The sequence below is a fragment of the Equus przewalskii genome, chromosome 12 (assembly GCF_037783145.1).
Source record: "Equus przewalskii isolate Varuska chromosome 12, EquPr2, whole genome shotgun sequence".
NCBI classification, from domain to species: domain Eukaryota; kingdom Metazoa; phylum Chordata; class Mammalia; order Perissodactyla; family Equidae; genus Equus; species Equus przewalskii.
In genome coordinates, this window is record NC_091842.1 from 25,067,713 (window position 1) to 25,083,228 (window position 15,516).

Here is a 15,516-nt window from a genome sequence, read left to right on the forward strand (position 1 = left end):
CAGAAAGACGACCTGAAACGACTAAGTTTTACTTTACTTCCCAGCCCAGCTTCTTTTCTGTTACATAAAGGTCAACTATGTAAGTTCTGATGACATAGAGAAGGGCAGAAAATACACTATCGCTTTTAACAACCCTGCACAAGGGAAAAATGACTGAGGCTATTGTAGCTCCTTGCCTTGCCTTCTCCGAAATCAGCAGTCTAGACACTCAGCGGGCTTACAGCTGCAGGTGCAGGGAGCTAGGACTCCCAGGTGCAGCTGGCATTTCCTTTCTCCACGACCTTTAAGGTCAACTGGTTAGTTGCTTTGACCACAAATAGAGCTCGTCTTAATTTCTCTAAAACGACCTTAACTTGGTATGAAGCACTTACACGAGGAATGGTGCAGACAAGAAGGCAGCTTTATTAGACTTTGGGGGGAAAAAACATGATTCCATTCAGGAAAAAAAAGCCATTGACACTCGGTAGGCAACACTGCCATCTAGCGGAACGGTAACACACCACCAAGGCTTTCAAGACCAGATAGGAAATGTGAGCGGATTTGCTGGTTTAAATTTTCACCATAAAATGAAGCTGTTAATATGCTGGTCTTCAGAGAACTTCAGATTTTGAGAAACTGTTTATCTGTGAAATGCACAAATGTCTGTGCTTTTCTCTTTTTTTGGGTAAAGAATGAGTTCTTTAAAAAAATAGACCATCAAATTCATTCTCAATTTCAAAATTGTGAAACACTTTTGGGCAACCTGCCTCTTTGAACATCCACCACTCTTACACTCTTTTTCGACAGTCTAAACAGCAACCCCTGATTACAACAGACAGTTTATAAAGAAGCAAAACACAACTGTACAAGAACTACATTAAGTTTACTCATTTCTTCTATTTTTACAATCTAGGGTGCTAAGTATTTGCACTTATTTGAATTCCTCGAAAAAAGCATTAGAACGCACCAATTACAATTTTGCATAAATCACATAACCCAACTCTTATTATGTCTACACAATAACAGTGGAAGATACTGGTTTGAGGATGTGGGAACGCTGCTCTTAATGAATAAAGTAATTCTTCTCAAGGCTTTAATTCTCCTTTATACCCTGGTGTTGCAGTAAATGTGTTGATTTGATGACTTTTATGAGCGTATAAATGAGAATATCTAATGCAACACCTGGGTGAAAAAAGAAAAAGTTGTGAGAATAACATATTATTAATAACCACAATCTCAAATCAGGATCTGTTATTACTGAGATTTTAGATTCTGTTAAGTGCTCTGCTCTTTGGAATATCCACAATGGTTACTAATCTTGCTAATGAGTTCCTCTACTGCAATGTTTCTGGGAATATGGTTGGAGGCACCCACAGATTCTAGAATGCATGAGTCTGACAGGGTCTTCAAACCATATTCTCTGCAAATAACTCAGTTAAGGACTTCAGGAAGAGCCAAGTTCTGGGAAAGAGGTATACAAGTGTAGAGTAAGAAGTAAAATTAAAACATTTTTTAGGTTGCGTTTGTCAGTAGACACAACTGAATGTTTCAATTCTGAGAACCTGAGACTGCCCAGAAAAACAAAATTCTGAGTGCAGGATGTAAGCTGTTACAAAGTCAGAACCCAGCATGTTGTGTTTCCCAAAGCAACGTGACCTGGGGAGTGGCGGGGAGTGGCAGGTGGTCTCTGAAGCATACCTGGATGAGGTTCTTTGGAGGGTTACTCTAGACTGCCTCAGTGTGTGCTGAAATCTGCAATAACCTCCCCCACCCCCACCCAGTCTGAAGCCTTCCTTTACTACATATTCAAGTTGACTGCATCTTTCACTTAATGCTATATTTGGGCACCCCTGAAGCCAAAGCAATAAAAGACAGTGGGGGAGCCTTTCATTAACTCAAACATGATGCCAAAGTCATCTCCAAAAAAGTTTATTAGCATGATTAAAAACATTTTCTTGAATAATGACAAAAAGAATTTCTAAACATGAAAGAGTATCAGTGGCTAATACTTTATAACCAATATTTGCAAGCGAATGGACAACTTTATTGCCAGTCTTCATTTTATTAAAAACAATCCATATCTATCGGTTCCACGTGAAGTCACGACTATTGCTTTGACTGGGAATGAGTTCCTACTGCAATGAAGTATAAAAAATATCTTCCTTAATTGGAGTGTGACCTGCATTACTGAGTCAAGAGTTGATAAAAATCCTCAAAGAGTTGGGTTTTTCTTTTTTAAAAACACTCCTTTTACAAACTACAAAGAAATAATTAGTATTTTGGCTTTTTAAATTCCTACATGATATTTAGAACGGCAGTCCCCAAAGGTCCTCCCTTCACATAATCACAAATGCAGCCCCTCCTCTGGAGTGTACATTCTTGGGGTGGACTCTGAAGACTTCGGCCTCCACGTGTTTATACTGGTTTGAGAACAAAGACAGCGTCGTCCAGAACGTAGTAGTCGTTATACATGTCGCCTTCGCACAGGTATGGCAGTCTGGTGAAAGCTTCGATAACAAACCCAGCTTTTCTGAAAACTTCAGGCAGACTATTCACTTGTTCTTCCCAATTCTGTCCCTTGATTTCCAAAATTTCTGATGGTTTCTCCCACTTGCCACCTACTAAAACGAATAAAAACATTCAGTTAAATCCTTGAACCAACAAGCTATTTAAAGAGACAAGCGGGAAGAGCAGTATCTGTCAAGGACTTGGTGTGTGCCAAGCACTGGGGGCCTTGATGAATCATCTCCTAGGGAGCCCCCGAGGCAGGAGGACAAACAGGTAAGTGCGGACTCAGAAGCGCTGAAGAACCTGCCCAAGCTTGCAAGGTTAACGAGCGTCAGGCAGAAACGTAATCCCAGGTTTATCTGGATCCAGAGCCCATCCTACAACCTTCTCGGAGAGTTTCGGATACCACCCTCCCTTAGACTGCCTGGGGTGTAATGGTTAATGGTTTGGGAAGACTGCTCATTAAATACTGTAATATTGAAGCAGACAGTAACATATAAAATTTGAAAGAGGGTTCTGGATAAATGCAAGAAAATATAGCACTTACAGTGTGAGCTTATACAATGTATTAACTAGAGAGGTTTATCAGGCGGAAAACAGGCTAATGAAGGATTTTAATTTATAAAAACAGATCATCAGTGTGTTTTTCAAAGGAAGTTGATCTACTCCCTAACTTTTCAGAACAATTTCATAAAAGTTAAGCTCCAGGACCAGAGAGAGGTAGAACCCTAGAACAGATGAATCAACCTAGCATTTCTTGGAAGAGCGACTGAAGTCACGTCAGTCATTTCTAAACCTATGAGCACCAAAGGCCTGAGGCGCTCAGGGGTTAGATAAGGTCTTTAAGTTCACATACACACGAAGCACTGACTGTAGACACATACACAGGGATAATGCTATATATTAACTTCAGGATGCTTCTAGGTACTATGATGATGTAAAAAATATATACGTATATTAAAAGTGTTACTAAATTCAGATTGAGGATAACTTTATATAAATGAGAAAATACATAATGAACAGGTACCCAGGGTACAAACAGAAAGAGGGTTCAGCACCTGCACCCTCTTCTCTGAGTCTTAGTGGGAGGCGAAGCCTGGGGAAGCAGCTTTCCAGCCCGAACGGCTAAGGCACAGGCTTGTGACCTAAACTCAGACACACTCACCTGGAAGGAAGAGCTCGTACCCAGAGAAGTGGGGACGTGGACTCTCTCTGGGGAGCGGAGCACTGGCTTGAGACCAAGCGGGTAGGGCAGCGCTGAGTGGTACTATCAACAGTGTGGCCCATACCACGGCATGTAGTGCTTGGCAGCAGCAGTATGCTTTTCAGACCAGTTTTATAGCACGATTTGGGGCATTTTTCTTGGCTGTGGACCCTAAACATGGTTCTCCAATTCTCCCACCGACTGTGTGAGCTACTCCCAAACCCTTCTGCTTAAGTCAGCCCCAGTCAGTTTCTCCTGCTTACAAAGAAGAACCTGACGACATCTCCCAGCGTGTTGGCGACGGGGCTGGGGGTCATGGGGGGATGACAGACACACAACTGAGGGCCCACACAGTTGTTTCACAGCACATTAAAAATGGGTTACACAAAACTGGGGTACAACTAGTTAAAGCCATACAACTTATTTCTTCATTGTACCATGATGTATTGGTTCACTAATTTCTCTTGTCTCTATGTGAAGACACCTCCTGCTGCTGCTTCTCGATTTCCAACAGCTACCGGTCCAGCACTGGGCACACAGGAGCTGCCCCAGGACCGGTGACAGAACCCCTCTGGAAACTTAAAGGACGAATTATTTGTCAAACAGTACTCCTTTGCATGAGCTACATGTAAATCAAAATCTCACTCAAAACATCGAAGACCTATGAGGATCTGTAAAATCCAAGAATTTATCATGGGAACATTTAGAAACATGCTCCAGGCTAAAATTGCAACTTTAAATCGTGACATTTGGTTACAAACAATCTTTACACAATTTCAGAAAGTTCCTGATGACAGTTCCTTAATAAGAGTTCCTCTCCTCAGTTCTTCCTGTCTAAAAAGAGAAAGAAAAAAAAAGCCAGCTCTCTTCAAATACACACTCTCCCACCACACACACCCACACCCACACCCACACCCACACACACACACACACGGACATGGAGACTGTGAACGGAGGCAAGATCATTCTCGGTCTGGAAATCAATCTGATTCTATTCTATGCGGGTAAGGTTCTTTTTCTTTTTTCTCCTCCATTCTATTTAAACCAATCGCTATTTTTCACCTAATGCATTTATATTTTAAGCACCTAGAGATTAATTTTTAAATGTATAAAATTATGGAACTTGTCTAACATGTTTCCTTTTTCCCCAGAGAAACAGGTAATAAAATAGCTGAGAAGTTTTATATTAACTTTGAAAATTCCTTCTGCTTTAGATAAGAGCCCCTCACCAAACGGTTGAAAATATCCTGAAAATCCCATGTGCTAGTCATCGACAATTTAGCTCCCACGCACTAAACAATACTTGAATATTTTCAAAGAACAGTATTTCTGAAAAGCTGAATTTCTATAAAGTACTTATCATTAAAAAAAAACAAAATGCAATGGCTCCTTACACAGAGAATGACCATCTCATAATATATCTTATTTTTTAAATTCTGCCTATATCTGTTTTTTCCTTATGGAAGATAGTGTTTCCTACATCACAGTTCTAATAATCTCAACATAGTTCTGATAAATCTAAGACTCTCCAATTTGCCCACAAAGTTTGAATCAGAGGGCAGGGAAGGGGGTAAAAGCTGTCAAAATTAATTTTTTTTCATCTGTACAGAAATATATCAAAATGTTAACAGTGGTTTTTTTTGGTGAAAGGCCTATGGGTGATTCCTTGCTTCTTTCAGTAATATTCTATTTTTTCCTAATAAGTATATATTACTCATAAACTATTTTAATTGGTGTTATTTTAAAGAAGAATCTGTAGGTTTTAAAAGTATATTCTGAAAGATGTGCAGACAAATATCTGGAATTCGTAACAGGTGAGAGTGAAGGAGCAGGTGGGAGAGAGAACGCAACAAGAGGGCGCCGAAGTCAGGAGGCGGCAGGGAGCTCGTGCGGCCAGCCAGCGACTTCCGCCAATGTTTGAATTTTCCATAATAAGCCTTTTTTTTAAGTATCAAAAATTACTTTTCTATTTATTTTCTAGGTTGCTTTTAAAAACAGGACAGTGATCTTTTTTATTCCTTCCACCAAGGAGACAAACTTTCAACCTTTTCAGAGAGTACTGTGTTTAAAAAAAAAAAAACCCTACAGAGAGTCCTACAAGAGAAACTGCTCACAGGAGTGGGCGGTGGTGTGACCCCTTCTCCCAACTTCCCCTTTTCGCTAATATGTTGCCTAACAGCTGAGGGGAGGGAGCAGCGGTTTCCTCATAAGTCTGCGCTCTCATAGGAAACTGCTGCAGCTGGTTTTCTCCCAACTCAGACTAACGGCAGAGAAAGCGAAAAATAAGCGGAGATAGGAAACTCCAAAGTTGCAAATAGTTATTTTATCCTGGGACATTAGTTCTCCAAGAAAAGTGTTAAAAGTCAGCTTCCCTTGTAAAAACCTATCTGACAGAGGACTTGAGATCGAGACACTGTTGGTTACCGTTGTTGCGGCTTGGCAGGCCCCATTCCATTTCAGATTTCCGACATACAATGATCATTATACATTGCAAAGTGTCTCTCTGTACTTCTAGGGAGGAGATGTGAGGTTCAGTCAGCTAAAGACTGTGAGAAACCGGCTGGTCTTCTCCAGGTGACTTGACCCTCTTGTCTAGCTTGCACTTATTAGGTCACTAAAAAGCTCCCAGCTCATCTCCCAAGTTTTACAAACACTAAAATTAAAACATGGTGAATAGATCTGCCTCACAAGACGACCTATAAGAAAAATGTTAAGTGAAAAAAGCCCGTCTGAACCTTAAGTGTCAGACCACGTGGATTACTTTTAAATTTCAATTTTCAATTACAGTAGCAAAAAGGACAAACTCAGACAAGTAAAATTATTTGGAAACATATAATAACCAGGCAGAAGTCAGTCTAAAAACTCGCAAAAAATTCCCATTTGTCTGAACCAATACTATTTTACATAGGGCCTTCCTTGCCCCAAAAAGAGTTTAGGGCAGGTCTCCCCATTTTAAAACACCTAAGTGGCTTTCCAGCTTCACATGCCTGGGATCTGAAGGCCAAGGTGGGGACCCAACCTGCGTAACCTGGGAAGCCGCACGACAGGGTGGAGAGAGCACTGGACTGGGTGTCTAGTCCCGGCCCTGCTAGCATCTTGCTGAGACCTCCACAATTGTCGCTAAAATGGGTGACTGAAACTGTGCGAACAGGAGTAGCGGCAGCAGCAGAAATAGCCACCTTTTATTAAATACTTATTATGGTTTAGGCAAGTAAATACTTCTTATGTGTTGATGGTCTCATTTAAACTTCGCACGAACCCCACGAGGTACCTAACACTATCCCCATTTTGCTAATGAGGAAACCGAGATGCACAGACCATAGAGCTAAGAACTGGCAGAGCTGGGATCCAAACTCCAGCCTATGCCCTTTATCCCAATAGTGTTCATCGAATAAGGTAAAAACTACAAAGCAGCGTACAAGCGCCAGGAAGAACTCAACTTCGCTTGGCCGTGGCATGGCAGCTCGACAGGCCTCTGCTCAGTAACAAAGACGGCACAGGTTAAGCCAGGGCTGCATTTCCCCAGGCGTCCGCCTGGCCTTTTATAACATTTCCCATAGGGACAACCGGGCTCACAAAGGAACAACTGGGACTGCCATGAATTCCTAGTGACCCCAACCCACAAGACAAAAACAATCCCTACTGCTCATGTCTCCATCATGGACAACAGTATTTGCACCCAGGGCTTTGATATCCGTTACCACGTTGAATACAACACTCCCGCGAGGCCAGGGTCCAGATGAGGAAACAAGCTCTGAGAGATTAAGTGATCTGCATGAGATCAAAGGAACGCTGGTAAGTGACAAGAGTGTACACGTGGACCCCAAACTTCTGACTCCAGATCTGCTGCCATCTCTGCTCACAACACGAATTCCACGGAACCTCTCTGGGACAATCTCCAAGGAACAAGACATCATGGCAAACCAGCAGGTTAAGATCAGGGAACATGGGGAGCAGAAGGGAGGACCACTGGTGTCTATTTTTACAGTTTTGTTCGTGTGGGAGTAAGATAAGAAAAAGAAAAGAATTTTGGGTCTTCTAGCCCCAAAATGCCAATAAAATAGAAACAGAGGCAAAGGGGGGTGAGAAACCCGCTCCACAGAGCCTGTCTGCTTCGTCCCACAGGTGCTGCGAGCGACTGTAAAGTCTCTGTGTCTCAACCGGGTCACCTCACAGTGGACTACACTCAAAAGGCCGTTACCTTGAAGTGTTCCTTCTCCACAGCGGGGTGCCCTGCAGAGCCCCCAATGAGCCTGTGGTTTCGCTATGGTGCTTACCAGCCTGAGAGCCTCTGCTTGGACGGATGCAGAAGTGAGGCGGACAAATTCGTAGTGAGGGAAGCCCTGGCAGAAAAGCAAGTTTCTCTCACTGTAAACAGACTGGCTTTCAATGACAGTGCAATCTACATCTGCGGAATAGCCTTTCCCAGTTCAAGGGACTCGAGAGCGAAGCGAACCGGAGAAGGGACCACGTTGGTGGTTAGAGGTCAGTCACTTGAGGCTTTATTCCAGAATGTTACATTTTGCTCAGCCCTTTAAATGCTTTACATTACTCATATACAGAAATTATGAGATAAATCTGTAAGGCATGACCTGAGCACAAACCAACAGAAAGTTTGGTTAAAGAACTACTCTGACTCCAGCTCCCAGCTTCCGAAGACACAAAGTCAGGGTTGTGTTGGGTGCTGTATTCTCTCTCAATGTCCAGATTTTACTAGTGAAGGTGGACCACCTATGTCCTCCTTTCTGTATATTACAGTGCTTGTGTAATGTACCAAGTCCAAAGGGAAACCTGCAAGGACTCACTATCAGGTTTCTTAGGAACCGGTCTGGTATTGCACCATCCAGAACAAAGCACTGAAGAAGCATAAACAATCAATAAACTGGACCTCCCAAAATATGCATTATGGAAAATAAACACAAATCTGGGGAGAATCCACTGGGGGATCCCTGACCCTCTCATTCTGCATGTATGTTGTCTAAATTGAGTTCACAGGATAAGCATCTATGGGATATTTAGTTGAAATGTACAGGTTATTCAGATAATAATTACAAATCGAATTGTATTTTATCCTTCAAATAATCAGGTACTTTAAGACATGGCACGTTACTCCATCCCTACCTAGAGCACAGGATACCTCCTGCAAGGAGGGAGAAATTCAGAATGTGAAAACGGATTCAACAATTCTACTTCCCAAACCTTGTTAGGAAGAAGGGGCAGATGTAACAATGCCTGTCTCTGAGTATGAGTGAGCACTAAGGTTCTCAGTGTACGGCCTTCTCAGTTCTTTACAGACCGCAGTATTCCGTTATGGATATGAAACAGCTCAAAGCTATAAATAGCAGCATTAACAAACACTTGGGAAAATATCTTAACTCCATAAACAGACTCTTGGTGACACTTCTACATCATTTCTACCAAAAGAAATGTTAAATGCCCTTGAACAAACTGTCTTAAAACGTTCATCTAACTTTAAAATGCTTTATATAAAAAGTGATTCCTAGCATCATGAGCAGTAATTAATTGAATTTAAAAAAATTTTTGGTTTTAAAAATGAGTAACATTTTTGGTATAATATATTTAAAAACTGATGAACTGGCTTTAATTATATCAAGCACTTGAGTGTCTTTTGAATCAAGAGACGCTGAATCAATGTTCAGGTGAAGAGCCAGCAGAGGCAGTTCATGTCCCCTCTGACAGGCAGCTGCAGTCAGACTTCAAACGTGTGTTTGCGATAACGTTTCAATCGTGACTGAGACTCTCTGTTTTTGTGACAAAGAAATTAAGGTTCTCAGTAAGGAAATGCAGAGTGTCCTGATAGCTCTCTTATCACTGCTCTCTATCTACGTCACTGGTGTCCTCGTGATCTTCATAGTTCTCTCCAAGGTAAGTCAAATTTCTTTGTCTCAGCTGTCCCAATAGCCTTGAATACTATCATAAGAAAATAACTCTCATCTCTCTACACGTGAGCCTCACAAATAGCTCACCTAATTAACATCTTCCTGTGCACCTGCAGGAGAGATCACCTGCAGGAGAGGTCTGCAGAAGAAAGCAGACATTTTCCTCACTGAAATTATTATTAACCAGAGTACACTATTTATAGTGTTTTCTCCTTAAAACCCAGTAATATGGGAATAGGAGACTCTCCTTTATAACCATCTGATATGCTATCTTTCTGCTGGGGGGAAGGCGGGTTAATGCTATCTATGAAAGGCCTAAGAATAGCTTTTAAGAGCAAAAAGGGGTTAACAAAGAGATCAGAAGCTGCCTTAAATTATTTTTTAAAGGCCTGAAGTTTTTAAGAAAGAATATCTTCTGGTTGTTTATAGGCTATAAGAGGGGGAACATATGTGTTATATTAGGATTACTATAAATCCTACAATCGACATCAGTTTGAGTTATTAGTAAAATCTCAGAAATGACATGAAAATTATTAAATCTTACTGCATATCATCTAAATATTATGTTAGTTGAATCTTATTATGGTATGAGATAGCTGCCATCATTGTTCTGAGTGCACAAAGTGTCTTATAAGACTTTCCTTTTCTTCTTGACAGTCGAAATCTAACACTCTAAGAAACAAAGAAACAGAGGACTCACAAAAGGTACAGACCAACGCTTGTAAAATATCTTCTAAATTGTGGCTGGTTCTAGTTATTTCAAATCTGAAATAATTTAAGAAACACAGAGAACACCAGGGTGACTTTCAACCTTGGATGCTGTGTCCTATTGCTGAGAAACTCAGTGAGAATCTCCAGTGGTAAACTGTCATTTAAATTTGATAGTTCGCAACCATAAATTCTACTTAATGTACTTAAAATACAAGAGTGAATGGCAGGTAGATGTGCTGGTTGGGGTGGTTTTGGAGACTGACGGCAGAAAAGAAGACAAAGCTCTGATGATGTACACCAAGCATCGCTTCTAGCCCTAAGGGAGAGAGACATTTTTTCTCTTTTGTATTTATAGAAGAAGAGCGCTCGGCGTATTTTTCGGGAAATTGCTCAAGAACTATATAGTAAGAGACACGTGGAGACAAGCCAAGAACCTGTAAGTGTGAAACAGCAAAAAGCTTTAATGCAGATATAAAGCAGGTTTGACTAAAAACACTAAGCTGCCAACAAGCCATCAATAATCATTAGAAAAGTCTGAAAGAGGACTTTCACATATAATGCATTTTCATATAGAACCTGTTTTGATAAATACATAACAAAGGACATCTGATATAATATTAACTAGAGACCAGGCTGGCATCTTAGTGACGTGGAATCTTTCAGAAACACACCAGATACAGGCAATGTTTTCAATATAGACAAGGCTGCTTTTGTGGATTAAAAGCTACTTTGTACAGTATCTAGCAGTGTAGTAGTAGGCATTAAGTAGATGTTGCAAACATTTGTCAAATTATATAGAAAACATTACTTGTTGCTAATAAAGCAGAAATAAACACATTAGAAAAGACTCAGCTAATGAAATAAAAATTCAGTATTTCTTCAGTCTTTGGCGTTGGAATGGTAGAAAGAATACATTATCTAGAATACATTCTGACAGTGTCTGGTTAAAGTCCTATATAAACAGGTTTTTCAAACAAGACGCTGTTTTAGAGCTGGTAGAGTAGATACTCGGCTTCCATGATGCATGATCAGACCACTCAAATTTAAATTAAAATGAATACAAAATAATGAACTTAAATACGACTAAGGATATTTTCCTCTTAAACAGCAGCCAGGAGGGCAAATGCAACAGGTTTCTGATATGAGGTGTGTTTTTTTAAATCCAACTTTTAAAAAGGATTTTCACCCAGGAAAGAATATTGTCTAAACAGTCATTTCATCCTTCAATTGAATATAGACAAATATGTAAAGAAATGGTCTAATTACCTAAGACACCACCCTGAATAATTAAAAATGCCTATTCATACTCTTTTCTTCTTGAGGCTGGGGCACCCTTTTCAGCAAAGAGGCAAAGTTAAGTGGCCTGAAGACGTGCCTGGAAGGAAGAACTGTCACACGTTCTAAGCCAGGGCTTTGACAATGGCATCTGAATAAGAAAATAAATTTTCAGTTCCCACATCTTACTCTAAATATAGGGAAAATGGTAGCTTGACCTTTAAGATTACTGGAAGAGTACTTATGTCCCAGAGTGAGAGATGGCACTGTGGTTTACATGTTGCTCGCAGTGTGGCATCGTTGGTTATCTAACCTTAAATATGGCTTGTTATTTACTATTGCAGGAGAAAGACAACACTTATGAAAACAGAAGAGTACTCTCCAACTATGAAAGACCATAGAAATATTTTAATTTTCATTTAAGTCACTGAAAATCCAACTCTACAAGTTATGCAGTATTAATGGACATACACCCAACAGGGTTTTAAAGAAACAACCAAAGGTCAATGGAAAAGACAATTGGCTACAAGGAAGGAAGCCAGAGTATAAGGAAACTGCAGCTCACAGTAATTACCAAAATACTAAAACCCACCGAAATGTAACTGAAAAATGCTGCCCTAATTTGCTAGGAGAATTCTAAGCAGTCTAACATTTTCACAAACTTCCATTTTTACAACATATATCCTCTATTTATTTCACTCAACCTACGAGGTGCGTGATGACTGCTACCCTGAAGGTCTGGAGCCACACCACGTGCCCTGAGCAGAAGAACCGCACCCGGGGGTGGGCGTGATGGGCCAGTCAGACTAAGCTGGGAGGGAAGGGGAAAGAGGCGAGGAGGAAAGAAGGTGCCCACATTTGAGTCAGCGAAAATCATCTTGAAAACTACCTTGGAGCAAACGATTCCTCTGGTATTGCCATGGGGCAATGGTATAGTGCACATTTTCCTGCCAGGGCATACAAAATCACTTACATCATGCCGCCAACGAAAAGCAAGACTGGAAGAGAAGAGAGTAAGAAAGCGATAGCTACAATATAGAAAATCCAAAGCAGAAGGTTAAACAAAGAAAACCTCAGAACAAATAAGCCACAACCGACTCTAGATGTCAGTGTTGTGCCAAATAGCACCAGGGTAGGAGTGGGCAAGGCACCGTCCTTGAGGGCGCCTCTGCAATACTGATTTTTAACCAGTTTAGGAGGGAAACATCAGATACCAGGCTGAGCACAGCAAAGATGTTTATGGAATTCATTACCATCTTACTAAGAAAACATGTTATGGATTGTTCTTTGAAAGCTACTTTGGCGTAAAAGAATCTATTTAAACTACCCACAAGTATGTGTTCGTTATTAAACATGAATTACAACTTATTATGTTTATTTCATTAAAGTGTTTCTTTTAAACTGATATTAAGTGAGGTGTACTCTTATTTTCAAAACCCAGACAGAATTTTAAGATATTTTAAGATCCATGGTTTAAATTAGTGATCTCTAACCTTTCTAATCACATGTGCCAAGAAAAATGGGGGAGCATATAACTCCATTTTATTTGTGTGTATGTATGTATATCTATGTGTGTGTGACTGCATATGTTGTGTATTTGTAAAGTGGATGCATATTTATGTATGTATGTCTGTATATTTGTGTATCTTATACACAAATATAGAAATTAAACAATTAGCATAAAAAGTGATATAAATAAAAATGCTAATATTTTCTTCCTATAGCCCCAAATAAATTGCCTTGCGTACTCCCTGGGGTACATAACCGCCACTTTGAGACCACTGGCTTGGATGAAATAAATGAACTTCTAAACCAGGTGGCAAAAAGGGTCAATGCTGACACCATGTAGGTGAATAGAAGAAGTGTTGGAATAGATCATTTACTTTTCATTTCATTACCTTTTAGTACTTCCGGGGCTGAAAATATACTGTTCTTTGTGTAACTAACAAGGAGACAAAATCCCTAAGATAAACTAGTACCTGACTCAGAATAAGCCTTTCCCAATGCAAACAAGGACTGTGTTTCAAAGAGTGATTTTTGAGCTGAAATTTGGAATACACTTTCCCAAGGAAAGCAGTTCCAGTCCCTCAGGTCAGATGTAAGAGTGCCTGATGTATATACAACATTCATTCTTTTATTCATCCATCGAGCCAACCACACTTACTGAGCGCTCTACTACTGCAGTCAAAGGCCTCTTTGCAGGCCATCCTTGGGTCACGCTGAACTTGTCCTTCCACAACCTCACTCTGTTCACACTTCATGCTTTTCACATGCTGTTCCCTCCACCTGGGAAAACACTTCACAGACACAAACACAGCTCATATGTCACCTCTTACATGAAACCTCCTGTAACTGACCCAGCAGTCAATATTGGGTCTTTCCTTCTCTAAATACATAGTGCTTTGTCATTTTTCTTATCTGACTATCCTGCCACGCCTGTTTACATCTGTCTTCTGGACTAGTCTGTAAGGATTTTAAGACTAGAAGAACGTTTTCATTTATCCCTGTATTTGCACTGCCTAGCACTACCTGGTACACAGTAGGCTCTCAAATGCCTTTATATGAATACAACTGAACAATCTTTCTATAGAAAAATATTTTTTCAGCATTTCAACTGAGATATGAAGCATACTTCACACTCTAGCCATCAACCTTCACTCTTCTCCATAAGGACTGTCTGTTGAATCCCTAACGGTATTAATTTTCCTACTATGTGAGCATCCCGAATTTTCGCTGAAAATGACTAAGCTATAGCTGTCTGTTTAGATTTGAATTTCCCATGACAATAAAAATATTGACAACAACTCAAAGATGGAAATGGACAGAGACGTAGTTCTAGTGTCTACGCACCGACCTTCCAGACAAGGGCATTTAAACCACATACCAACAGGATTTTCACAATGAGTAATTTCTTTTTCTCTACTATGGAAGACTGGAGAGAATCTGAACCCCTGGCTAACACATACAGTTAAGTCTCCGTGGGGTCAAGTCACACAGACCGACGGAGAAGGCACAGACTTCGAGGGAAGTTAAAACGCAGACATCAAATTATGATGCTTATTGTTAAAAGGGTTTCACAGGCAGATCTAAACCACATTGACAAACATTTCAAACTGTGAACAAATATGATAAATAAACTACAAATAACAAAGTAACAGAATAGAATGGAATGAAATAAATCTAACATGTATCAAATACCAACACTGAGACAGACATGGTTGGGCACTATCCTCTAAATTACATTATTTAATCCATACAACAAACTTCAAGATAGGTGTTAGCCCCATTTTTACAGATGAAATACTTAGCTTAATGAGAGGCCCAGGGAGAAGGGCTGACCCATGTTTCAAACACAGGTCAGCCCTCAAAGCCCAAGTTCCTCCACAAACAGTCCTGCCAGTCTTGCTTATTTCTATTTAGACCAACAGGAGCTTTAAGACTAGACATGTCTAATTTAACCAGAACAATGACCCTGGAAGAAAGTGACAAAGGTACCAAGGGCTACCTCTCAAAAAGCACAGGGCTAGCTGGTTTCACAGGAGAATTCTACCAAACTTTCAAAGACCAGATAACCACAATGGGATTTAAACTGTCCCAGAGCACAGAAGAAACAATTTCCAAATTCTTTTTTACAAAACCAGCAGAACATTGATACCAAAACATGACAAACATAATATCCTCCAAATAAATAAAAGATCAGATACAGACCAACTATCATTTAACAATATTAATGCTAATATTTTTATTTAGAATTTCTGTAAATCCACTCTAGTGATGCATTACAAGAAGACGACCCCATCGAAGCCTGGAGGTGCAAGGGTGGATGTGTATTAGAAAAGTATATATTGACTTAATAGGTCAAAGGAGAAAAAACAGGATGACTATCTCACAGATGTTGAAAACATAGGTGATAAAATTCAACATTGATTCCTGATTTTT

At 40.2% G+C, this 15,516-nt stretch overlaps 2 protein-coding genes across 5 annotated transcripts in view; one reads left to right on the forward strand and one right to left on the reverse strand.

Annotated features, from left to right (window-relative positions):
* Positions 1-379: 379 nt before the first annotated feature.
* METTL9 (methyltransferase 9, His-X-His N1(pi)-histidine) overlaps positions 380-15,516 on the reverse strand; it is a 43,881-nt gene continuing 28,744 nt past the window's right edge. For 2 of the 4 annotated variants that reach the window (XM_008507583.2, XM_070568372.1), the window contains exon 5: positions 380-2,597. In XM_008507583.2, coding sequence (XP_008505805.1) covers positions 2,395-2,597 — 203 coding nt within the window. In that variant the 3' untranslated portion in view covers positions 380-2,394. Of the gene's footprint in view, positions 2,601-15,516 lie in introns of all 4 variants that reach the window. The other 2 variants (XM_008507582.2, XM_070568371.1) reach the window with 1 other exon arrangement.
* Positions 4,460-12,982, forward strand: IGSF6 (immunoglobulin superfamily member 6). Its single transcript, XM_008507581.2, has 6 exons — positions 4,460-4,695; positions 7,817-8,176; positions 9,471-9,577; positions 10,249-10,296; positions 10,658-10,738; positions 11,922-12,982. The coding sequence occupies exons 1-6, from the start codon at positions 4,629-4,631 to the stop codon at positions 11,976-11,978; spliced, it is 720 nt and encodes a 239-aa protein (XP_008505803.1). The 5' UTR covers positions 4,460-4,628; the 3' UTR covers positions 11,979-12,982.

Bases quoted from the DNA above. Each gene is read 5' to 3' on its own strand.
- IGSF6 (XM_008507581.2), top strand. From the start codon at position 4,629: ATGGAGACTGTGAACGGAGGCAAGATCATTCTCGGTCTGGAAATCAAT. The intron at 10,297-10,657 runs GTACAGACCAAC...TTGTATTTATAG, and splicing joins AAACAGAGGACTCACAAAAG to AAGAAGAGCGCTCGGCGTAT. The intron at 10,739-11,921 runs GTAAGTGTGAAA...TTACTATTGCAG, and splicing joins TGGAGACAAGCCAAGAACCT to GAGAAAGACAACACTTATGA.